The sequence below is a fragment of the Salvelinus namaycush genome, chromosome 3 (genome assembly GCF_016432855.1).
Source record: "Salvelinus namaycush isolate Seneca chromosome 3, SaNama_1.0, whole genome shotgun sequence".
Lineage (NCBI taxonomy): Eukaryota > Metazoa > Chordata > Actinopteri > Salmoniformes > Salmonidae > Salvelinus > Salvelinus namaycush.
Window position 1 is genome coordinate 23,738,042 of NC_052309.1, and position 26,152 is coordinate 23,764,193.

General features: G+C 40.6%; 1 protein-coding gene across 1 annotated transcript; it reads right to left on the reverse strand.

Annotated features, from left to right (window-relative positions):
• Positions 1 to 241: 241 nt before the first annotated feature.
• On the reverse strand, positions 242 to 26,152 carry LOC120044277 (GRB2-associated-binding protein 3-like). Its single transcript, XM_038988884.1, has 10 exons — positions 25,929 to 26,152; positions 16,302 to 16,611; positions 11,492 to 11,693; positions 9,689 to 10,206; positions 7,718 to 7,773; positions 7,258 to 7,507; positions 6,805 to 6,895; positions 6,632 to 6,689; positions 6,126 to 6,245; positions 242 to 1,664 (listed from the first exon to the last, which is right to left on the reverse strand). The coding sequence occupies exons 1-10, from the start codon at positions 25,998 to 26,000 to the stop codon at positions 1,548 to 1,550; spliced, it is 1,794 nt and encodes a 597-aa protein (XP_038844812.1). The 5' UTR covers positions 26,001 to 26,152; the 3' UTR covers positions 242 to 1,547.

The following is a 26,152-nucleotide window of genomic DNA, read 5'->3' on the forward strand; positions in this document are numbered from 1 at the left end:
TTCTGAAATATGTCTACACAGGGTATTAAAATGTGTCTCATACCCATTGTGACCAGATTTCCTGGTCCCTCCCTGTATGCAAATTATTTGACAGCCATTCTTTCACAATATGATTTATTTGAAGAAATATTGATCCCGGCAGCATACCACCCTGCATCCCATTGCTGGCTTGCCTCTGAAGCTAAGCAAGGTTGGTCCCTGGATGGGAAACCATATGGTGTTGGAGGGCCAGTAGGAGGCACAATTTCCTCTGGTCTAAAAAATATATCCCAGGGCAGTGATTGGGGACTTTGCCCTGTGTAGAGTGCTGTCTTTTGGATGGGATGTTAAAAAGGTGTCCTGAGACTCTGGTCAATAAAGATCCTGTGGACTTATTGTAAGAGTAGGGGTGTTAACCCTGGTTTCCTGGCTGAATTCCCAATCTGGAAATCATACCATCATGGCCACCCAATGATCCCAAGTTTCCAATTGTTTCATTCTTCTCCCCTGTAACTATTGTTACTGTAAATGAGAATGTGTTCTCAGTTAACTTACTAGGTAAAATACATTTAAAGAATGTATTCCATAAGTCAATGGTTTTAGAAGATGGGATAATGATGATTTCACTGTCCAGATCCGTCTGCACTTGTAAGATATCCAGACACAGTGGGTCCTTGACTATCTCCAGAAGTGGTCAAGAAGATCAGATCACAATGCGTCTTTCAATCATCTACACCTGTCTGAAAATGTGGGCACAATAAGAATGTGGACAAGGTCGGGACAAATGTTGTGTGTTAGACGCATGCATACATTCGCCTTCTACTAAACAGTAACAACACAGTACTGTTAGGCCTACACAGTATCAAGTCTGAGATTTTCATCCTGTTGATACTGTATGAGTTCTCTGAATGATAGATACTACTCCATTCACTCCCTATGTGCATGACTACAGATTGCATGGCTCTATTCCTGCTGGCTGCCAATCGAAGGCATCAGAACTTAAAAAACAACAACAAATGCAATATGCTGGGCAGAAGCATTAATGCATGTTTGTCTTTAGGATTCCATGGCTAACACTTAGACACGTGTTCATTTGGTTTAAGATGATCTCAAACTCAGACCATTGTTCATATAAAAACATAATCCCTGAATTCCTGTGTATTAAGAATCCATACAATCTGTTTCAGCAAAATAATGAGCAATGAGCAATGTCCTTTTCATTGCATAACATTTGATACAAAACAGCATTGTGACACAGTGCATGGTAAGGTGACATTCACAGTGTAACTTTGATGTGATATTTTTACAGTGAATGTTGATGCCCCAAACTACAAACCAGTAATTTAAACCTTTTTTGACAACACCGTCTACTTTCTTCTCTCATAGATGTTTATATCTGATCAATTTCAAAGTGCTTTTATTTTGTACATGAAAGAAGAACTGCTCTCTTTGAGATAAGCTACCATCTGTTATGACATATATTTAATGTGATGTTGCATTTGCTCCACTTGTTTTGTGAAATGGAAAGTATTTGTGTTTTATCCCATCTTACTTTTTCTCCGTCTGATTTACACTTTAGACTGCCGGACATCCTTCCATTCCATCTTAGTGTTCTGCAGGGCCTGAGTCTTTTTCTCATCCACCTGCACATAGTCCACCCTGTGTTCATCAGTAAGTAAGGGCTTCTGGAAGACATCACAGCAGATTTGGTGTACAGTAAACTAAGGTAAGGACATTATTAAATCCAAACCTGTATCCAGAATAGAACTACCAGTCTTACATAAATGACACTTCCCACCTTTCCATAACGTGAAAAACAATTTTAAATTGATGCTGTTTTGTCAGTTATTCAATGGCTATAATGCAGTCTTATAGTTCGTGTCATATGTCCTCTCTATGGTCCAGCCTGTATTCCAGCCATTAGTATTCCTTTCACTATGTCTTTTTGCTGTGAATCAACAAAACAATAAGTCACAGATTCATTACCATGGAAATAGGCACAACTACACCTTGCAAGTGCTATTTGAGCCAATTCCACAATGTACTGTATTGTTTACTTCTGGGCTATTGAAAACAGATGGAAGTTGGACCAATAAAACCAAACAAATAAGATGATACATGCAGTATATGTATGTTGTTCACTGTTTTAAGGTATGACCAGTACGTATGGTTTCAAGTACTATTGAAATGAAAACCTATTCTGCACCCCTGCTCAGATGGTGAAACAGACCAATAATTTGGCTTGATTTCTAACATATGAGTCAATGCAAAAGTGGCACTTAAAGAAAATGTCACATACAGAACACAATACTTTCTACTTATCTGTCCTATTTCACATGTGTATTAATATTCATGTGTGAATTGGAAATACGTTTTTTGCATATCCCCCACTCCCAGAGAGTGGGGTCACAACCAGCTATTATCAACGATGACCCTGGATTAATTAGGGTTGAGTGCCTTGTTCAAAGGCACATCGGCCGATTTTTCACCTTGCTCGATCGGGATTCGAACTAGTGATCTTTCAGTTACTGGCTCAAAGCTCTAACCGTTAGGTTACCTGCCGCCCTATGCTTTCTACATTACCAGTCAAAAGTTTGGACACACCTACTCATTCAAGTTTTGTTTTTTTTTACTATATTGTAGAATAATAGTGAAAACATCAAAGCTATGAAATAACACATATGGAATCATGTAGTAACCAAAAAAAGTGTTACACAAATCAACATTTATTTGCGATACTTCAATGTAGCCACCCTTTGCCTTGATGACAGCTTTGTATTTTCTCAACCAGCTTCATGAGGTAGTCACCTGGAATGCATTTCAATTAACAGGTGTGCCTTGTTAAAAGTTAATTTGCTGAATTTCTTTCTTCTTAATGAGTTTAAGCCAATCAATTGTGTTGTGACAAGGTAGGGGTGGTATACAGAAGATAGACATATTTGGTAAAAGACCAAGTCCATATGTCAAGAACAGCTCAAATAAGCAAAGAGAAATGACAGTCCATCATTACTTTAAGACATGAAGGTCAGTCAATCCGGAAAATTTCAAGAACTTTGAAAGTTTCTTCAAGTGCAGTCGCAAAAACCATCAAACGCTATGATGAACTGCCTCTCATGAGGACCGCCACAGGTCCTCTGCTGCAGAGGATAAGTTCATTGGAGTTAACTGCTCCTCAGATTGCAACCCAAATAAATTCTTCACAGAGTTCAAGTAACGGACACATCAACATCAACTGTTCAGAGGAGACTGCATGAATCAGGCCTTCATGGTCAAATTGCTGCAAAGAAACCACTACTAAGGGACACCAATAATAAGAAGAGACTTGTTTGGGCCAAGAAACACGAGCAATGGACATTAGACCAGTGGAAATCTGTCCTTTGGTCTGATGAGTCCAAATTTGAGATTTTTTTTTCCAACTGCTGTGTCTTTGAGACGCAGAGTAGGTGAACGGATTATTTCCACATGTGTAGTTCCCACCGTGAAGCATGGAGGAAGAGGTGGGATGGTGCTTTGCAGGTGACACTGTCAGTGATTTATTTAGAATTCAAGAAACACTTAACTAGCCGGGTTAACTACCACAGCATTCTGTAGTGATACGCCATCCTATCTGGTTTGCGCTTACTGGGACGATCATTTGCTTTTCAACAGGACAATGACCCAACACACCTTCAGGCTGTGTAAGGGTATTTGACCAAGACGGAGAGTGATGGAGTGCTGCATCAGATGACCTGGCCTCCACAATCACCCAACCTATCAAGGCACAAGGCGAGACCCAGATGCAGACACAGGACGCAGATGGTTGCAGTCTTACAATGTTTATTAATCCAAAGGGGTAGGCAAGAGAATGGTCGTGGACAGGCAAAAAGGTCAAAACGAGATCAGAGTTCAATAGGTACCGAAGGGCAGGCAGATTCAAGGTCAAGGCAGGCAGGATGATCAGGCAGGCAGGAAAGTAGTCCAGAGTCAGGCAGGGGTCAGAACCGGGAGGACTATAAAAAGAGAATAGAAAAGGAGTACGGGAAAACCACGCTGGTTGACTTGACTAAACATACAAGACGAACTGGCACAGAGAGACAGGAAACACAGGGATAAATACACTGGGGAAAATAAGCGACACCTGGAGAGGGTGGAGACAATCACAGGAACAGGTGAAACAGATCAGGGCGTGACACAACCTCAACCCAATTGAGATGGTTTGGGATGAGTTGGACCGTAGAGTGAAGGAAAAGCAGCCAACAAGTGCTCAGCATATGTGGGAACTCCTTCAAGACTGTTGGAAAAGCATTCCAGGTGAAGCTGGGTGAGAGAATGCCAAGAGTGTGCAAAGCTGTCATCAAGGCAAAGGGTGGCTACTTTGAAGAATATAAAATATAAAATATATTTTGATTTATTTAACACTTTTAGCGACTCCATATATACAGTACCAGTCAAAAGTTTGGACACACCTATTCGTTCAACGGTTTTTCTTTATTTTTACTATTTTCTACGTTGTAGAATAATACTGAAGACATCAAAACTATGAAATAACACATATGGAATCATGTAGTTACCAAAAAAGACCTGTTTCCTCGATACAGGCGCATTGAACCTGTATCGAGGATCACCACTTTATTTTAAGAAAGTGAAATGTCAGAATAATAGTAGAGAGAATGATTTATTTAGGCTTTTCTTTCTTTCATCACATTCCCAGTGGGTCAGAAGTTTACATACACTCAATTAGTATTTGGTAGCATTGCCTTTAAATTGTTTAACTTGGGTCAAACGTTTCAGGTAGCCTTCCACAAGCTTCCCACAATAAGTTGAGTGAATTTTGGCCCATTCCTCCTGACAGAGCTGGTGTAACTGAGTAACTGAGCCTCCTTGCTCGCACACGCTTTTTCAGTTCTGCCCACAAATTTTCTGTAGGATTGAGGTCAGGGCTTTGTGATGGCCACTCCAATACCTTGACTTTGTTGTCCTGAAGCCATTTTGCCACAACTTTGGAAGTATGCTTGGGGTCATTGTCCATTTGGAAGACCCATTTGCATTTGTCATCTATTTTGTGAAGTGCACCAGTGCCTCCTGCAGCAAGCACCCCCACAACCTGCTGCTGCCACCCCCGTGCTTCACGGCTGGGAGGGTGTTCTTCGGCTTGCAAGCGTCCCCCTTTTTCCTCCAAACATAACGATCGTCATTATGGCCAAACAGTTTCATCAGACCAGAGGACATTTCTCCAAAAAGTACGATCTTTGTCCCCATGTGCAGTTGCAAACCGTAGTCTGGCTTTTTTATGGCGGTTTTGGAGCAGTGGCTTCTTCCTTGCTGAGCGGCCTTTCAGGTTATGTCAATATAGGGACTCGTTTTACTGTGTATATGGATACTTTTGTACCTGTTTCCTCCAGCATCTTCACAAGGTCATTTGCTGTTGTTCTGGGATGTATTCGCACTTTTCGCACCAAAGTACGTTCATCTCTAGGAGACAGAACGCGTCTCCTTCCTGAGCAGTATGACGGCTGCGTGGTCCCATGGTGTTTATACTTGCGTACTATTGTTTGTACAGATGAATGTGGTACCTTCAGGCATTTGGAAATTGCTCCCAAGGATGAACCAGACTTGTGGAGGTCTGCCATTTTTGTTTTCTGAGGTCTTGGCTGATTTCTTTTGATTTTCCCATGATGGCAAGGAAAGAGTCACTGAGTTTGAAGGTAGGCCTTGAAATACATCCACAGGTACACCTCCAATTGACTCAAATTATGTCAATTAGCCTATCAGAAGCTTTTAAAGCCATGACATCATTTTCTGGAATTTTCCAAGCTGTTTAAAGGCACAGTCATCTTAGTGTATGTAAACTTCTGACCCACTGGAATTGTGATACAGTGAATTATAAGTGAAATAATCTGTCTGTAAACAATTGTTGGAAAAATGACTTGTGTCATGCACAAAGTAGATGTCCTAACCGACTTGCCAAAACTATAGTTTAACAAGACATTTGTGGAGTGGTTGAAAAACTAGTTTTAATGACTCCAACCTAAGTGTATGTAAACTTCAGACTTCAACTGTATATGTATCTGTTGCCTGGTGTAAAAATTGTCAAATCAAATCAATGTCTTGCTTTGGAAACAAACCCATTCCTACCATTTGACCTCTGTCTATTCAATCAAGCTTACCTTTTGCACAGGAGAGGGGGATGCGGAATTGAAATCCAGTGAAAGGTAGTCAAGGTTTGATCTCCTAAGCCACGGCTGGGAGGCTCCCTCGTTTGTAGAGAAGAACTGTTGCCTTGACTCCTGAATTTAAAGGAATCTCAGTTACAATGAGTCTCACCTCACATTCATCCATATTTTGATCTCGGAATATGTTATGTCATATGGTTCACTAATACTGAACATTTTCCCTTTTGTATCGCTAGTTTCAGGTGAATATCAATTGTAATATTTTAAACTTTTCTTGCTACCCCAAACATGAATAAATATTCATGATGCTCAAAGCTTTATTCCCCTGCTTTAGGCAGTTTGGAACTCAGAGTTTAGACACAACAGCTGAATTATTCATGGTAGGGGAGGGAAGTAGTCTATCTATGAACTGACTTGGGTACTTTTCTTCTCGCTGATGATTGCGGAAACAGAAGTGTATGTATAACTATTTATAATGTCAATATAGAAGGTAACTTTACTACTGGAATGCTGGCTTCTTGGTCTCCTTTAATTCCCAGTTTTCCTTGCAGTGAATTTCTGGGAACAACACAAACAAACACAAACAAATAAATCCAGCTTTTTTTTCATTTTAGAATTTGGACAGAAAGAGAGCTGAGAGTTCAGGATGAAGAGAGTAAAATTTCGGACTCACTCTGGCTCTGTCATGGTTCTAATCAAAGGCATATGAGTCAGACATTCTCTGATAGTGGACAGACCCCTCAGGTCCAGTGGTGGAGGCCGTGCTGCAAACCAGAGAAACAATATGGTGAGGTGAGGCAAGCAACCCTCAAATTCTCTATCGGACAATAATGATCAGCTGTACTTTCCCCCAACAAAGGACATTTGTGTTGAAACAGCAATATTTCAAATAGAGCCATGCTGCAAATGTTGACTCAGGAAATACTGTCCTGAAAGGAGACTATCACAGGGAGTCACAAGATTCAATAGAATGTGAAAACCTTTTTCATTTTGCTTTTCAGCAAAATACATGCTTATGAAAGCATTTTTTATGCTTCCTCTACTTAGTACCCACTGCTGGAATGAGGATTAAATACATTATGAAGCCCTTTTATACATGTTTTTTTACTTCCTTTTTGTTCATTACCTCTCCTGCGTGGTTTGAGATCCCTGTTGATTGGAGGTGGTTCTAGATCCCCAGGTAGATCTGCAATGGGAAGGGGGGTGGGAGCGAGAGGGGCCTCTGTTTTGCCATTAGCCTTGAGGAAGCTGATTGTAGTGGGGCTCATAGGGACGTAGCCGTCCGATACATCTTCACCAACAAAGACACGCGGAGAGGCCATGGACACGTAAGAGTCCTCATGGCAGTTAGGACTTTGAGTGGCAATGAAATGTGGCTACAAGACAACAAGACCAGACCAACTTAGGGATTTGTACTACAGCATGGCCTAGAATGATGTAATAAGTCACTTGCAAATCCTATATTGTTGTTTGAGATTCAAAAAGGAAACAATGACAGTTAAGAATTATTCCCTGCTGTGAACTATCCGACAAAATGATGTGCAAAACATTTAGTTCTCATCCGTTGTAAGTACATGTTTTCTCACCAAATTGAGACTAAGCCTTTTGTTCCTGCTCCTCAATGCACTCCCCTCAATGTCTCCTAGATAAGACAGAAATATCACTAATGAAGGTGGTTATCATGTTATATAACAGAAACAATGACACCAGGCATACTATGTGGTTGGAAACATGTTAGGTCAGAATAAATACACGTGCTGATTATATTGATTACATGCACCACATTGATGAGCATACAGTATGTGGCGGCAGGTATAAAGGGCCTAGACCAGAAATCATCAACTACATTCAGCTGAGGGCCGATTTTTTTCTTGAGTGAATGGTCGTAGGGCCGAAACAGTATGAGTGGAATGAGTGGATTCAGCTATTTCAGTCACAGCGTTCCTGACGTGTATAAAATCGAGCAAACATCCATGCAATTTCCATAGACGAACATTGGTAGTAGAATGGCCCGTACTGAAGAGCTCAGTGACTTTCTACGTGGCACCGTTATAGGATGCCACCTATCCAACAAGTCAGTTTGTCACATTTCTGCTCTGCTAGAGCTGCCCCGGTCAACTGTAAGTGCTGTTATTGTGAAGTGGAAACTTCTAGGAGCAACAACGGCTCAGCCGCAAAGTGGTACGTCACACAATCTCACAGAACGGGACCGTCGAGTGTTAAAGTGTGCAGCGAGTAAAAATCGTCTGTCCTCGGTGGCAAAACTCACTACCGAGTTCCAAACTGCCTCTGGAAGCAACGTCAGCACAATAACTGTTTGTCAGAAACGTCATGAAATGGGTTTCCATGGCCGAGCAAGCCTAAGATCACCATGCGCAATGCCAAGCGTCGGCTGGAGTGGTGTAAAGCGTGCCGCCATTGCACTCTGGAGCAGTGGAAATGCGTTCTCTGGAGTGATGAATCACGCTTCATCATCTGGCAGTCTGACGGACTAATCTGGGTTTGGCAGATGCCAGGAGAAAGCTACCTGCCTCAATGCATAGTGCCAACTGTAAAGTTTGGTGGAGGAGGAATAATGGTCTGGGGCTGTTTTTCATGGTTTGGTCTAGGCCCATTAGTTCCAGTGAATGGAAATTTTATCGCTGCAGCATACAATGACATTCTAGACGATTCTGTGCTTCCAACTTTGTGGCAACAGTTCGGGGAAGGCCCTTTCCTGTTTCAGCATGACAATGCCCCCGTGCACAAAGCGAGGGACATACAGAAAGGGTTTGTTGAGATCGGTGTGGAAGAACTTGACTGGCCTGCACAAATCCCGGACCTCAACCCCATCGAACCCCTTCGGAATTGAATTGGAACTGCGAGCCAGGCCTAATCGCCCAACATCATTGCCCGACCACAATTATGCTTTTGTGGCTGAAAGGAAGCAAGTCCCCGCAGCAAAGTTCCGACATATTTTTTCTTTTTTATATAACCTTTGTTTAACTAGGCAAGTCAGTTAAGAACAAATTCTTATTTACAATGACGGCCTACACTGGCCAAACCTGGACGACGCTGGGCCAATTGTGCGCCGCCCTATGGGACTCCCAATCAGGGCCGGTTGTGATACAGCCTGGATGGAAAGCCTTCTCTTCTCAGAAGAGTGGAGACTGTTATAGCAACAAAGTGGGGACGAACTCCATATTAATGCCCATGATTTTGGAATGAGATGTTCGACGAGCCAGTGTTCTCATACTTTTAGTGTAATTATACATTTGGAGACTGCAAATTGACCGCAAGAAGCTAGAAACAGATATAATATTTGACGAAAACATAATCATTTCAAACCTTGCTTACATTTCAATACAATCACATACATAGCTCTATTTTGTTTAGGAATACTTTGGATCAGATTTCCACATTTAAAATCACTTGGAGCTGATTTCCTGGTGTTTTTGGAGTCTTAAATCCAACAATAAAAAATAAATAAAAAATGCAGAAATCTTGGGGGGCAAAATATAATCACAGTTGGGGAACCCTGGCCTAGACTGAAGGACTCTGCTGGTTATATACTGTACCTCTTCTGAAGTGGTCTGGCAGGCCTGACAGAGAGATCCTCCGGGGGATGAGTGCAGGTTTGCCTGTGAGCTGCTGCCTAATTCCTGCCAGAGGCCCGTGGGAGCCGTCATCTCTGAGGTGCTCTGAGAGGTGGACAGGTTTGGGGGGTAGAGGAGGGGGAGTTAGTCCATCACTAGTTGCCTCCAATATGGCAGAAGAGTATGGCTTGTCAAACTGGAAGACATTCGGTGTACGATGGAGTGTTCGAGGAGAGGATGAGGTTGACGTGGGGCCACATGGTGCGCTGAAAGGGGGGTCATGCATCCTAATGTGGGGGAAGGGAGACGGAGATGGTCCAGTGTGAGGGAAGGGGGACGGAGATGGTCCAGTGTGAGGGAAGGGGGACAGAAATGGTCCAGTATGGGGAAAGGGAGACGGAGAAGGATCAGTGCCGAGGGGTGAAGAGAAGACATCTTCAGTAGTAGCGTCTGATGAATTTTGTTCCAGAGATCTCTCCGAATTTGAAAAGCTGTCGCATCTATAAAAGAAAGAAAAAGAAAAATACAGTGTTTATCGTTTATCATCATTTAACCTAAACATCAAAATATGTGATACGTCTGTAAACGTATCACATCAAATACGTCTGTAAACAATCCAATGAGGTGCAGAAGTTGGTATGATGTATCAATTGGGGGAGGGATCGTCTTCAGGAAGCAGAGCGACGTGAGAGCATGGTGTGAGCGAAGGTTAAGAAACATTTCAGACTTTTGCATGTTTAAATAGAGATAACTTGACAAATCTATAAAGAAGCATATTTATTAGGTTTTTAACATATTTTGTTTTTATAAATATATTTTTTAAATTTAGTTTTCTTTTTGTTGCCTCAGGGCAACATTGAGCAGTTATGCTACTTTTCAGGGCAATATCATACTCAGTGAAAGACATGTAGTTTGATTGAAATGATGGCTTTGGTCAATGTTTTTACCAACATATCCACTGACATTCACAGGCAATTGACACAGGGAAATTCTACGGGCAAAATTAGCCTAATTGAGCAGTCAGGATCTTGAGGACAGTGAGGAAGAATGAACCCCAGAATCAGGTTTGAGAGGCAGTGAAATACTATATGCCCAATTTGTATTTTCTTATGAAAATAGTCTCGTTTCTACTAAATTTCACTTAATAAATGTTCTGAAAATATCAGATTTTCCTTGGTGTTTTAGTACCCCTATGGCACAGAGTTGCCCTGAGGCAAAACATTCTAATCTGTGTGATGGGGGTAAAAGTAATTTTTTTGTTGTTGAAATTATTGATACATTATCAGAAAGCCTAAATCTTCCAAGAATAGAATGGATATTTTTGGGGGGGGATGCAATATGTAACTTTATGGGTGACCTGACCAAATTCACATAGAAATGTGAGTTATAGATCTGTCATTCTCATTGAAAGCAAGTCTAAGAAGTGGTAGATATGTTCTATGTGCACTATTTCTATGCTTCATGTTCTTAAGTTTCGTTTTTGCGTCTTTTACTTTCGGTTTTGTACACCAGCTTCAAACAGCTGAAAAGACAATATTTTGGTTATTGAAAATATATTTCACAGCGGTTTGGATGGTACAATGATTCTTTAAACTATACTTGCTTGTTTTGTCACATAAACTGAAATTAGGCGAACTGTTCGAATTTTTGCAACCAGGAAATGTCGGAGCGATTTCTGCATACTGCACTTTTTTTTAAATGAAAAAACTAAATGTGTACAGTAGAGTGTTAAACAACGTGTGGTGTTGATATGGTGTCCAGCTTGATGTTTGAGAGGCTATTTACCTAGAGATGCTGAACCTCCCTGTCTCACACTGTGAGAGGAAGAGGTAGTCCAGTGGATAGTTGGGTTCCATCTGGCTCGGCATCTCCACTCTGCTGTTGCCATTGGCCATAAAGTCATGGTTGGAAATGAATGACATACTTCGGGAGAGAGCTGGTGAAACCTGCTGGGGGGTTGGGGTGTGAGAGAAAACTTCCTCTGATTCTGAAAGACAGAGAGATGGGGAGAGAGCGAGGGAGAGAAAAAGAACAGGGGGATTAGAGAGAATAGAGAGAAGAAATCCATAGTTTCTACATTAGTTCTGGGCTGGCTCAGGATAATGTTACACAGACATTGGGGCAGAGTCAGACAGGAATCCTGATCTGTCTCTTGATAAATGTGATCTCTGAAACGTAGTTGTCAGTACTCTCCAGCAGGTGGCAGTGCAATGAATTTGTAGTGCTTTTAATGCTTTTGCGCTTGTCCATGGTCCTCTTACTGTAAACGAATCCCCCACCATGTAACTATTCAGACTGAGTAACCCCTTTTCTAATAAAAAGTCCACTATGGTACAGTATAACCACAACACATGTGTAGGTATAAACATGTTATACACTGAGCATACCAAACATTAGGAACACCCCCCCACCCACCACCCCCTTTTGCCCTCAGAACAGCCAGAGCATGGACTCTACAAGGTGTTGAAAGCGTTCCACAGGGATGCTGGCCCATGTTGACTCCAATGTTTCCCACAGTTGTGTCAAGTTGGATGGATGTCCTTTGGGTGGTGGACCATTCTTGATACACAGGGGAATCTGTTGAGCGCCCATTCACCCTCTGAATGACAAACATACACAATCCATGTCTCAAGTGTCTCAAAGTTTTAAGATCCTTCTTTAACCTGTCTCCTCCCCTTCATCTACACTGATTAAAGTGGATTTAACAAGTGACATCAATAAGGGATCATACATGTCACCTGGATTCACCTGGTCAGTCTATGACATGGAAAGTGCAGGTGTTCTTAATGTTTTGTATACTCATTCTATTTTGTGTAAATATGTGACATGTAGAATAACCATTATTGGACCAGCACCATAAAACATAAGAATGAGAAAAAAAAGACCAGGCAGTGTAATTATTGAAAAACTTAGTATTTCTTTACTTTTCCAAACCATATACTGTACATACTGTAGTTAGTGACTGTGTGCTGTGCATGCATAGTTATGTGTTTGAATTTTCAATTGAAAATATTTTAGGCGAGGTGCTGACTAGTAGAACATAGCTATAACTATTAATTTTCTGTTAAAATGATTTTAGTTGAGTGGTGAGAACATGTAGACAGGAGCCTGAGATCTATATACGAGGAAACATCAATGTTCTCATCATTCAAACATTGCTTAACTAATAGATTGTCGTTACTTCATTACTGGCAATCATCTCTGCTGGGCTTTCAGTAACTGAGGTCATTATAAACTGAACAAAAATATAAATACAACATGTAAAGTGTTGGTCCCATGTTTCATGAGATGAAATATAATATCCCAGAAATGTTCCATACGCACAAAAAGCTTATTTCTCTAAAATGCTGTGCACACATTTTTTACATCTCTGTTAGTGTGCATTTCTCCTTTGCAAAGATAATCCATCCACCTGACAGGTGTAGCATTCAAGAAGCTGATTTAACATCATGATCATAACTCAGGTGCACGTTGTGCTGGGGACTATAAAAGGCCACTCTAAAATGTGCAGTTTTGTCACACAACACAATGCCACAGATGTCTCAAGTTTTGAGGGAGCGTGCAATGGACATGCTAACTGCAGGAATGTCCACCAGAGCTGTTGCCAGAGAATTGAATGTTAACTTCTCTACCATAAGCCGTCTCCAACGTCGGTTAAGGGAGCGTGCAATGGACATGCTAACTGCAGGAATGTCCACCAGAGCTGTTGCCAGAGAATTGAATGTTCATTTCATTTCTCTACCATAAGTTGTCTCCAACGTTGTTTTACAGAATTTGGCAGTATGTCCAACCGGCCTCACAACCGCAGACCATGTGTATGGCGTTGTGTTGGGTGAGCGGTTTGCTGATGTCAACGTTGTGAACAGAGTGCCCCATGGTGGCAGTGGGGTTTTGGTATGAGCAGGCATAAACTACCGACAATGGACACAATTGCATTTTATTGATGGCAATTTGAATGCACAGAGATACCGTGATGAGATCCTAAGGCCCATTGTTGTGTCATTCATCCGCCGCCATCACCTCATGTTTCAGGATGACAATGCATGGCCCCATGTCGCAAGGATCTGTACAAAATTTCTGGAAGATGGATATGTCCCAGTTATTCCATGGCCTGCATACTCACCAGACATTGAGCATGTTTGAGATGTTCTGGATCGATGTGTACAACAGCGTGCTCCAGTTCCTGCCAATATCCAGCAACTTCGCACAGCCATTGAAAAGGAGTGGCACAACATGCCATAGACCACAATCAACAGCCTATCAACTCTATGTCGAAGGAGATGTGTCGCGCTGCATGAGGCAAATGGTGGTCACATCAGATACTGACAGGTTTTCTGATCCAACTTTTTTTAAAAGGTATCTGTGACCAACAGATACATATCTGTACTCCCAGTCGTGAAATCCATAGATTAGGGCCTAATTTATTTATTTCAATTGATTGATTTCCTCATATGAAGTGTAACTGTAACTGTAACTCAGTAAAATCTTTGAAATTGTTTAATGTTGCGTTTATATTTTTGTTCAGTATAGTTATAAAGACCAAAGTATGAGTGTGAGTATCACCATGTGGTAGAGTATAATAGCTTGGTCTATCAACGCTTTGTGTATTCATATTTCTGGAGACAATTAGATACACTGTAACTACTATTTGAAAATGATTTTAAATGTTGTAAGTACCTTATAGTTATGTATCTATAAGAGGCATATTGTAACATCATGGCAGAGCCTAAAGTTATTTATTCAGCACATGAAACTGCAGAAAATAATGACATTTTTCACACAATGGATTTACGACAGTGTGTGTTGGAAAGATTTTTGTGTGTGTACTGAATAGTAAACTAGTTCAGGATTTCATTGACTGAATGTCTGACATTGTGTTATCATTCCCAGTAATGTGTAAACCTGGGGTTTGCCACTGTTCCTCTGGGCTATAATCTCTTCTCTTTGTCTGGAGATCATGTAGTCGGCTCTATCTGCTCCACACAGAACAATGTTTAACTAAATGTTCCAACTGACAGCTCTTATCCACAGCTCTCCCCCTGGTTTGGAGTTAATAAGACATGAAGACAAGAGAGCTTGGTGTCTAACTGTTCAAGCATCACCCTAGCTGAACTTGCATGCCTGTGGAGAGTTGTAATATCTATGGCACTATGAGTTTCACAGAGAAAGATAGCTTATAACTAAATTGGGTCAAATAAATCACATTTTACTTCAGCACTGTCCAGTGATTTACTGTTTGTAATCAGAAGCTCTCTGCAAAATGGTTCTGATTTGATTATTGCTATAACATTGAAGTAGGTGTATGCATGCGTGCGTGTGTGCATGCCTACATGTGTGCTTGTGTGTGTGTGTCTGCATACGTGTGTGTGTCTATCATTTTAGTATGCACTTTTCTGATTGTACATGTACGTCAGGGTCCTTTTGCGAAAAAGATTTCTAACCTCAACCTAATACTCTTAAAATAGTTAATATACTACAATATGTCATTGAGGGACATCAGTACATTTCTTGAGCCCAGGGACTTTAACAGCCAAGAAGAGGCAAAGTATCATACTTGGCTTGGAGCATTAATGAGAATAAACACATTTAATTCAAACGTCTCCTTTAAATGCAATGCAAAACTACACATGACAAATGAATATTCACATCTTCAAATAATATTTTTGCAGGAATCTCCGCCGGGCTTCTCTGAGACAGTCATTGATTTACCAGTCATGTCCTCAAGACATTTTTAAGATGCTCATAACACAGATAAATCATCAGACACCTAAATGGTTTGTTATCTCATATGTATATACTGTATTTTATACCATCTATTGCATCTTGCTTATGCCGCTCTGTCATTGCTCATCCATATATTTATATGTATATATTCTTATTCCATTCCTTTACTTAGATTTGTGTGTATTAGGTAGTTGTTGTCGAATTGTTAGATTACATGTTAGATATTACTGCACTGTCGGAACTAGAAGCACAAGCATTTCGCTACACTCGCAATGACATCTGCTAACCATGTATATGTGGCCAATAAAATTGGATTTGATTTATCTCAGTCTTGAATATAGACAACCTTCCCTAAACATGGCTACTCTACCCACACATGAACACATGCACACACATTCTTACTGTAGGTCACAGGACAAAAGCCTCCAACAAGAGTTGAATACCAAACAGTGTTTCTCTATATTCTTTGTAGAAATTGAACATGTGAATGTGATTTTGTAACTAATTATAATAAAAATATATATTTTTAATTGAACCTTTATTTAACTAGGCAAGTCAGTTAATAACATTTACAATGATGGCCTACACCGTCCAAATCCGGACGATGCTGGGCCAATTGTGCACCGCCCTATGGGACTCCCAATCACGGCCGGTTGTGATACAGCCTGGATTCGAGCCAGTGTGTCTGTAGTGACGCCTCTAGCACTGAGATGTGCAGTGCCTTAGACCGCTGCACCACTCGGGAGCCCCTAAACTGGTCATCAACGTAATTAGAGCAGTCTAATTAATTTAATTTGTAATGCGCATTTCTAATACCCAAGACGTTTAAACTGTGACCATTTTGAACTGTGTCTCTGTGCCAGGTCCTTACCTGTCCCATCATCCAGACTCAGAGGTCCAAAGTGACAGATTTCCCTGATCTGGCTGACCCAACTGTTCATCTCCTCCTCAGTCTTGGCCACCAGGTAGAAAATGCGAGACGACGTCTTGATAACGAAGAGGTGCTGGTTCTGGAACTCCCTCTTGACCAGGCGTTGCTCCGTCTGCATCTGAACCTCACACTCTCTCAGGTCGATGGTGCGGATGGGCTTCTTTGAGGTCGTGTTTCGGTAGTACTCCAACACATCTGGATTCCCACTCATACGTCCTCTTCGAAGAACAAACCATCGTCTCCTCCATGCCTAGGGGACAGGGAGCCAGACAGATCAACATACTGTACTGTTGCATGTACTATTAGACTTAAGCAATAAGGCCTGGGGTGGTGTGGAATATGGCCAATATACCACGGCTAAGGGCTGTTCTTATGCACAACACAACGCGGAGCCCTTAGCCATGGTGTATTGGCCATATATCACAAACCCCCGAGGTGCCTTATTGCTATTAAAAACTGGTTACCAACGTAATTAGAGCAGTAAAAATAAATGGCATACCCTTGGCATACCACGGCTGTCAGCCAATCAGCATTTAGGGCTCGAACCACCCAGTTTATAATGTCTGATATACATCGGCTGTCAGCCAATCATCACTCAGGGCTCGAACCACCCAGTTTCTAAAAATATATATACACGGAATAAAAATATAAATGCAACATGCAACAATTTCAAAGATTTTACTAAATTACAGTTCATATAAGGAAATCAGTCATTTGAAAAAAATCATTAGGGCAAAATCTAGGGTTTTCACATGACTGGGAGTACAGATATGTATCTGTTGGTCACAGAAACCTTTAAAAAAGGTAGTGGCGTGGATCAGAAAACCAGTCAGTATCTGGTGTGAACACCATTTGCCTCATGCAGCGTGACACATCTCCTTAGCTTAGAGTTGATCAGGCTGTTGATTGTGGCCTGTGGAATGTTGTCCCACTTCTCTTCAATGGCTGTGCGAAGTTGCTGGATATTGGCAGGAACTGGAACACTCTGTCGTACACGTCAATGCAGAGCATCCCAAACATGCTCAATGGGTGACATATCTAGTGAGTATGCAGGCCATGGAAGAACTGGGACATGCAATTAAAATGCAATTGTGTTCATTGTCTGTAGTTTATGTCTGCCCATACCATAACCCCACTGCCACCATCAGGCACTCTGTTCACAACGTTGACATCAGCAAACCGCTCTCCCACACAACGCCTTACACTCTGTCTGCCATCTGCCCGGTACAGTTGAAGCCAGGATTCATCCTTGTAGAGCACACTTCTCCAGCGTTTCAGTGGTCATCGAAGATTTAGCATTTGCCCACTGAAGTTGGTTACGACGCCGAACTGCAGTCAGGTCAAGACCCTGGTGAGGACGACGAGCACGCAGATGAGCTTCCCTGAGATGGTTTCTGAAAATTTGTGCAGAAATACTTTGGTTGTGCAAACCCACAATTTCATCAGCTGTCCGGGTGGCTGGTCTCAGACAATCCCGCAGGTGAAGAAACCGGATCTGGAGGTCCTGGGCTAGCGTGGTTACATGTGGTCTGTGGTTGTGTGGCCGGTTGGACTTACTGCCATATTCTCCTAAAAACGAGGTTGGAGGCAGTGAAATTAACATTCTCTGGCAACATCTCCGGTGGACATTCCTGCAGTCAGCATGCCAATTGCACACATCTGTGGCACTGTGTTTGTGACAAAACTGCACATTTTAGAGTGGCCTTTTGTTGTCCCCACCACAAGGTGCACCTGTGTAATGATCATGCTGTTTAATCAGCTTCTTGATATGCCACATCTGTCAGGTGGAGGGATTATCTTGGCAAAGGAGAAATGTTCACTAACAGGGATGTAAACAAATTTGTGCACAATTGAGAGAAATAAGCTTTTTGTGCATATGGAACATTTCTGGGATCTTTTATTTCAGCTCATGAAACAGTTTACATGTTGTGTTTATATTTTTGTTCAGTGTATTACAATTATTCTGCTTGCATACTGTATGTAGACTAGTTGCCTTAGTTGGTAAGTAACCTTAGAGGTATTTGGTTGGTTATTATGTTTGATGCATTTTGATGTGAATTTAGTTTCAACCAAGGCCTCAGCAATAGAATGTCAGTATATCTATGTCTATTTTATAGGTTATCAACAGAACCGTCAGTGAACAATCTGAACATGGTACTGTAGCTCAATACAGAATTGCTTTTAATATTTTTATGTCCCCTGACTGTGACTAAAGATGATTTGTACAAATCAATGTCTTATATCCTCATGTAGTCTCCAGCGTTGTGACCTGTGTCAATCAGTTTTTCACATACAATTAAAAGGAAAATGTATCACTGCTCTTCTAAACATGTTCACTGGGAAGTTTAGCTACAAAACCTTAAATTAACTACAGACAACACCCTTTTTCTTGCTTTTGGTACTGGAACTGACAACAAGAAGAGGAAGTTAATTCTATGTAAAAGAGAATGTCTGACACGAACAAAAAGCTATTTGTACTGCAGTGGGTCACTAACTTATTGGGGAAGATTAAAAAGGCAACCTCTTTTTCTGCTGAGATTCGTTTTTAATGCCAGTGTGGTTACTGATTGGTATAGGGGCAGTTTTGTTTTCTTTAATGCTTTGTAATTTGATGCTTTGCTGGCTCTCTTAATTTTGATACTGAGTAAGTAGGCCTAACTGAAGTATTGTTAACGTTTTGGTCTTGATCGTGATGACCTCATGGTCACTCACATGGGCTATAAGTCATAGGTTCATCTAAATTCTAATAGTCAAGTATTCATGACTGACCTCCATACTATGTCTGTTTCAAACTTCACCCATGTATTATTTAAAGCCATTTCCAATTCCAGCTTTTTAGCAGGAGTTGTATATTTTTATACAGTTGCCTCATAAATGCAGCATTCAGGTGATTCATGCATTATTCAATTAGTCAGAAGTCTGTTGGCATGGAACACTACATGACTTGAAATGAAATCAGCTGTTTTTGAGCTTTGAGAGTACATTTTGTGAAACAACCTATCATAAAGAAGACATGTGATTTGTTTTGAAGAGTCAGAGGTATTAGCCATACTGGCAACAACACTTTTTTGTAGTTGTCTATGTTACACTGTTTTTCCTATCTCAGTTGACAAAGTAAGTGTGTGCTATAATCCACCAGCCACCAATTTGGGAGTACATTGTGTCACTTTGTGATGATCTTTCTAGAGAGTTATGAAAATACTCAGACTGTTTGTTCGTTTGTTTGAAACCAAAACTCTGGCTTGGTGTGCCCACACTCATATTCAAATCCACTATAAACAGTGGACGAGTTGTAAATCCTAATTTGCATCACACAGTGCTAGTATAGAGCAGAGAGACAGAGAGCAGGGAAGCTCATGTCCCTCATCAGTGGTACATTTTCAGTAAGTCAAAGCACATTTAAAATACATAATGTGAGAATAATCAACCCGCTAACAGGAAATATACTCACGCTCTAGAAACCTCTATAGAATCATGTATGAAAACACTTCCTTGTTGTGGGTGATAACAGTCTTATTGAGCGTGAGTTCAACTATGCTAGAAAATAAACTATGCCTACTCTATTGAGAATGATGTTTCAAGTTTCTAAATCATAATATTTTTGTTTCCCCATGATATTCTTTATAACACTATTATAATGGTATATAGAAAATGTCAACACATTACTATTTTACCTTACAGCTACTTAACATTTTTTTTAACCCTTTTTTAAAACAGCATGGGCCACTAGCAATGGTAGCTGTGACCTCCCTGTGTTGGAGAATTTAAACTGTCTTGTGACTTACAGTTGAAGTCGGAAGTTTACATACACTTAGGTTGGAGTCATTAAAACTTGTTTTTCAACCACTCCACAAATGTCTTGTTAAAACTTCTTATGGCTGCAATCCCGTTAACGGGATGATATGACAACAGCCAGTGAAAGTGCAGTGCGCCAAATTCAAACAACAGAAATCTCATAATTAAAATTCCTCAAACATACATGTATCTTATACCATTTTAAAGGCAATCTTGTTGTTAATCCCACCAAATATGCTTTACAGCGAAAGCACCACAAACGATTATGTTAGGTCACTGCAAAATCACAGAAAAACACAGCTATTTTTCCAGCCAAAGACAGGAGTCACAAAAAGCAGAAATAGAGATAAAATTAATCACTAATCTTTGATGATCTTCATCAGATGACACTTATAGGACTTCATGTTACACAATACATATATGTTTTGTTCGATTAAGTTCATATTTATATCCAAAAACCTCAGTTTACATTGGCGCCATGTTCAGAAATGCCTCCAAAATATCCAGAGAAATTGCAGAGAGCCACGTCAAATAACATAAATACTCATCATAAACTTTGATGAAAGATACATGTTTTACATAGAATTAAAGATACACTTGTTCTTAATGCAACCGCTGTGTCAGATTTCAAAATTCTTTACGGCAAAAGCACAATATTCAATCATCTGAGAACAGCGTTCAGCCACAAAAGTAAGCCATACAGTTACCCGCCAAATTGTGCAGTCAACAAAACTCATAAAAAGCATTATAAATCTTCACTTACCTTTGCTGATCTTCATCGGAATGCACTCCCAGGACTCCCACTTCCACAAGAAATGTTTGTTTTGTTCGGTAATGTCCATAATTTATGTCCAAGTAGCTACTTTTGTTAGCGCGTTTAGTGCACATATCCAAACGCTCGTGCAGGTCCAGGCGAACGTCAGACGAAAACTTCAAAAAGTTATATTACAGGTCGAATAAACTTGTCAAACTAAGTATAGAATCAATCTATAGGATGTTGTTATCATAAATATTCAATAACATTCCAACCGGAGAATTCCTTTGTGTCTATAGAAGTAATGGAACGCAAGTCGATATCATGTGGAATGTGCGTGACCAGGACCTGGCTCTCTGCCAGACCACTGACTCAAACAGCTCCCATCCGGCTCAACATCACAGTAGAAGCTTCATTCAACGTTCTACAGACTGTTGACATCTAGTGGAAGCCGTAGGAAGTGCAAACAGATCCATACCCTACAGTGTTTTCAATAGGCGATGAGTTGAAAATCGACCAACCTCAGATTTCTCACTTCCTGGTTGGACTTCTTCTCAGGTTTTTGCCTGCCATATGAGTTCTGTTATACTCACAGACATAATACAAACAAGAAACTTCAGAGTGTTTTCTATCCAATACTAATAATAATATGCATATATTAGCAACTATGACTGAGGAGCAGGCCGTTTACTCTGGGCACCTCTGTGCACCTTTCATCCAAGCTACTCAATACTGCCCCTGCAGCCATAAGAAGTTATTAACAAACTATAGTTTTGGCAAGTCGGTTAGGACATATACTTTGTGCATGACACAAGTCATTTTTCCAACAATTGTTTACAGACAGATTATTTCACTTATAATTCACTGTATCACAATTCCAATGGGTCAGAAGTTTACATACACGGAGTTGACTGTTCCTTTAAACAGCTTGGAAAATTCCAGAAAATGATGTCATGGCTTTAGAAGCTTCTGATAGGCTAATTGACATCATTTGAGTCAATTGGAGGTGTACCTGTGGATGTATTTCAAGGCCTACCTTCAAATTCAGTGCTTGACATCATGGGAAAAATGAAATAAATCAGCCAAGACCTCAGAAAAAAAATTGTAGATCTCCACATGTCTGGTTCATCCTTGGGAGCAATTTCCAAACGCCTGAAGGTACCACGTTCATCTATACAAACAATAGTACGCAAGTATAAACACCATGGAACCACGCAGCCGTCATACCGCTCAAGAAGGAGATGCGTTGTCTCGAAGAGATTAACATATTTTGATGCGAAAAGTGCAAATCAATCCCAGAACAACAGCAAATTACCAAGTGAAGATGCTGGAGGAAACAGGTACAAAAGTATCTATATCCACAGTAAAACGAGTCCTACATCGACATAACGTGAAAGGCCGCTCAGCAAGGAAGAAGCCACTGCTCCAAAACCGCCATAAAAAAGCCAGACTACGGTTTGCAACTGGACATGGGGACAAAGATCGTACTTTTTGGAGAAATGTCCTCTGGTCTGATGAAACTGTTTGGCCATAATGACCATCGTTATGTTTGGAGGAAAAAGGGGGGGGGGGCTTGCAAGCCAAAGAACACCATCCCAACCGTGAAGCACGGGGTTGGCAGCATCATGTTGTGGGGGTGCTTTGCTGCAGGAGGCACTGGTGCACTTCACAAAATAGATGGCATCATGAGGTAGGAAAATTATGTGGATATATTGAAGCAACATCTCAAGACATCAGTCAGGAAGTTAAAGCTTGGTCGCAAATGGGTCTTCCAAATGGACGATGAGCATACTTCCAAAGTTGTGGCAAAATGGCTTAAGAACAACAGTCAAGGTATTGGAGTGGCCACCACAAAGCCCTGACCTCAATCCTATAGAAAATTTGTGGGCAGAACTGAAAAAGCGTGTGCGAGCAAGGAGGCTCAGTTACTCAGTTACACCAGCTCTGTCAGGAGGAATGGGCCAAAATTCACTCAACTTATTGTGGGAAGCTTGTGGAAGGCTACCCAAAACGTTTGACCCCAAGTTAAACAATTTAAAGGCAATGCTACCAAATACTAATTGAGTGTATGTAAACTTCTGACCCACTGGGAATGTGATGAAAGAAAGAAAAGCTGAAATAAATCATTCTCTCTACTATTATTCTGACATTTCACATTCTTAAAATAAAGTGGTGATCCTAACTGACCTAAGACAGAACATTTTTACTAGGATTAAATGTCAGGAATTGTGAAAAACTGAGTTTAAATGTATTTGGCTAACGTGTATGTAAACTTCCGACTTCAACTGTAAACTCTGATTGTCTGAGTCTGATCATCAGTGTTTCTAAGAGCTAGCTGCTCTGGGCCTTCACTTTGTGTGTGTAAGGAGCAGGGTTGGGGAGTAACGGATTACATGTAAAGGATTACAAAAAATGCTGTAACTGTATTCCGTTCCGTTACCAGCAAAAATATTGTCATGGGATTACAGATACTTTTGAAAAACTAGATGATTACTTCAAGGATTACTTTTAAATTCAGAAAGGATGTTTCTGTGTTTTCTCAATTACATTCGAATCAACATTGAATGGTCCAGATACTCAACTAGTCTAAAGAAGGCTAGTTTTATTGCTCCTTTAATCAGGACAACAGTTTTCAGCTGTGCTAACATAATTGCAAAAGGTTTTTTTAATGATCAATTAGCCTTTTAAAATTATAAACTTGGATTAGCTAACACATCTTGCTATTGGAACACAGGAGTGATGGTTGCTGATAATGGGCCTCTGTACGCCTATGTAGGTATTCCATTAAAAACCAACTGTTTCCAGCTACAATAGTCATTTACAACATTAACAATGTCTACCCTGTATTTCTGATCAATTTGATGTTATTTTAATGGACAAAAAGTGTGCTTTTCTTTCAAAAACAAGGGCATTTCTAAGTGACCCCAAACTTTTGAACAGTAGTGTATGTATCCATTGATTCTTGAAGAATTTTACTTATAAATGCCTCATGAGCTTAGTTCAACTGTCACGCTCCATGATAACCCAAAATATAAGTTTGTTTTTCTCCAATGTTTGGAAACATTGCAAATGTAAACAAACACTGCTTAGCCTCATAACAGGGTTAAAACAATCATTTTGATATCATGAATCCTTGCATCCATAGCTCTGTCTATTAATCTGAGAGTGGTTACATTTCTCCAGCCCCATCCCTCAGCTTTTTACCAAAACAAAGGTGTGCGGCCATTTTGTCATTGTTTCATCTGTGAATTTGTCCTTTAAACAGATGCATATTATCTGTTATCAAGATATCAAAGTGTCACCAACAAAATGGTAAACAATAGGCCTATAGCAAATGCAGAATATGGCATTCATTTTTAACATGCAAATAGCACAGTAGTACTCAAAGTATGCCATTCCATGAGGTCAGCAGTTAGGGTTAGGGTTTCAACTCGAATCAATGAGCCCAATAAGTTTTCCATGACAACAAAATCATAAACAACAGAGTAGGGCTGGCTAATAAGTCTTTAGTTTTGGGGTTATGCTCAGGTAAAACAATTTGGCTAATCTATTCTTCCATATTTCCAAGTACTATTTTTGAAATCAAGGGGTATAACATTTATTGGAACGACTGGAATTCTGATAGACTTTAGTTTTTAAATGTAAAGATATAATTTAATTGTATTATTATATGTAGTAGAAAGCGATGGGTTAGAAGAAGCCTACATAACCAACCCATAAAGTAAAATGTAACATCCACATATGGACAGCTATGTAAACTTTAACATAGATTTATCCTGCAATATATGTGGTTCAATTGGTAACATACATTTTTGTATTCTTCTAATGCCTCTTAAGGGGAAACTAATCTAAAAGTAACTGAATGTAATCAGATTACGTTACTGAGTTTGGGTAATCCAAAAGTTACATTACTGATTACAATTTTGGATAGGTAACTGGTAACTGTAACGGATTACATTTAGAAAGTAACCTACCCAACCCTGGTAAGGAGTGATGTCCAACGCATGCCCACACACATTGATATTGCGTATGGCTAGTCTGGTTCTTGCAATGGAAAACCATGTCCTTCCTGTTTGTCTGTGTCCTCCACAAAGCCCTTGAACTATTTCCCACCAAATAGTGTCTCTTAAGTGGCTCTCCCTCCAGTGAATTACCACTGCCCCCCTTTCTCTGTGCTAGTTTTCAGAAAACCCTCCTCCTCTCTCCTCTGGAGAGAGGAAGTGCAAACAGCCATCATAAAGCCTGGTCATTTCTGCCTGTCGGGTCATTTTGTATTGCTTGGCAGTGACAGTACTTCCCATGTTTTGCATTACATCCCCAATTTTCACAGAATGGGAGACCAACCGTCTCAACACACATCCCAGAATGAGTAGCCTCCCCCTTTCCTCCCTACACAACAACACTCTCACATGACCCCTACAGAAACACTGCAGATTTCCATGCAAGGCACTTGTCCCATTTCACTTCTGGTCAAACACGCTCATCCAGACATGTTAGCATTAGAGTATACTGCACTTGAATTATTAATAAGAGGCAACCCCAAATTATGAAATTCTTAACAAAGGTCAAAATAGTAAACATAATGGTTTACAAGCCGTTTGTATGTTTAAAATTAATTTGCATTTGCTGAAGGGCATCAACATTTTATTTTCACAGTGCATTGATGATGCACATCAGCATGACCAGCATGTCATACAGTATGTCATTAATGGCCACTACTATAGAAATGAGGAGGAAGACACAGGTGAGGTTGCATGAAAACACTGTTTACAAAAAGGCATGTAATGGTCATGATTCTACATGCCTCTGCAAGCTTCATTTGGGAAAATAAACCAACAGTATCTTGTGAACTAACGGCATTGCAGTGCAGTTGTGTTGATGGCTGAGAATCCCACACACACACACAAACACACACACACACACTGCTCTGCAGCAGGAACTAGTACTACTACTGCTTGGGTAAAATGTATCACAATAGCACAGATCCAGCCACCTGCACAGCCTGATCCTCTACTCACATATCTCTTTAGTTTCTTCTCAGGGGGAGATTTGATGAGCCAGCCGGTGCAGACCACATCCCCTGCACTCATCTTGACTGCAGAGGGAATCCGGCGTGTTTTCTAGATATAATTGTCTTCAAGCACTGCTGGCTGCTGCTGCTGTGAAACTGAGAGCAGCACCACGCGAATCCTGCGTTCTTGTATACAGCCTACAGCCATACCAAAAAGAGGAAGTCAAGCCA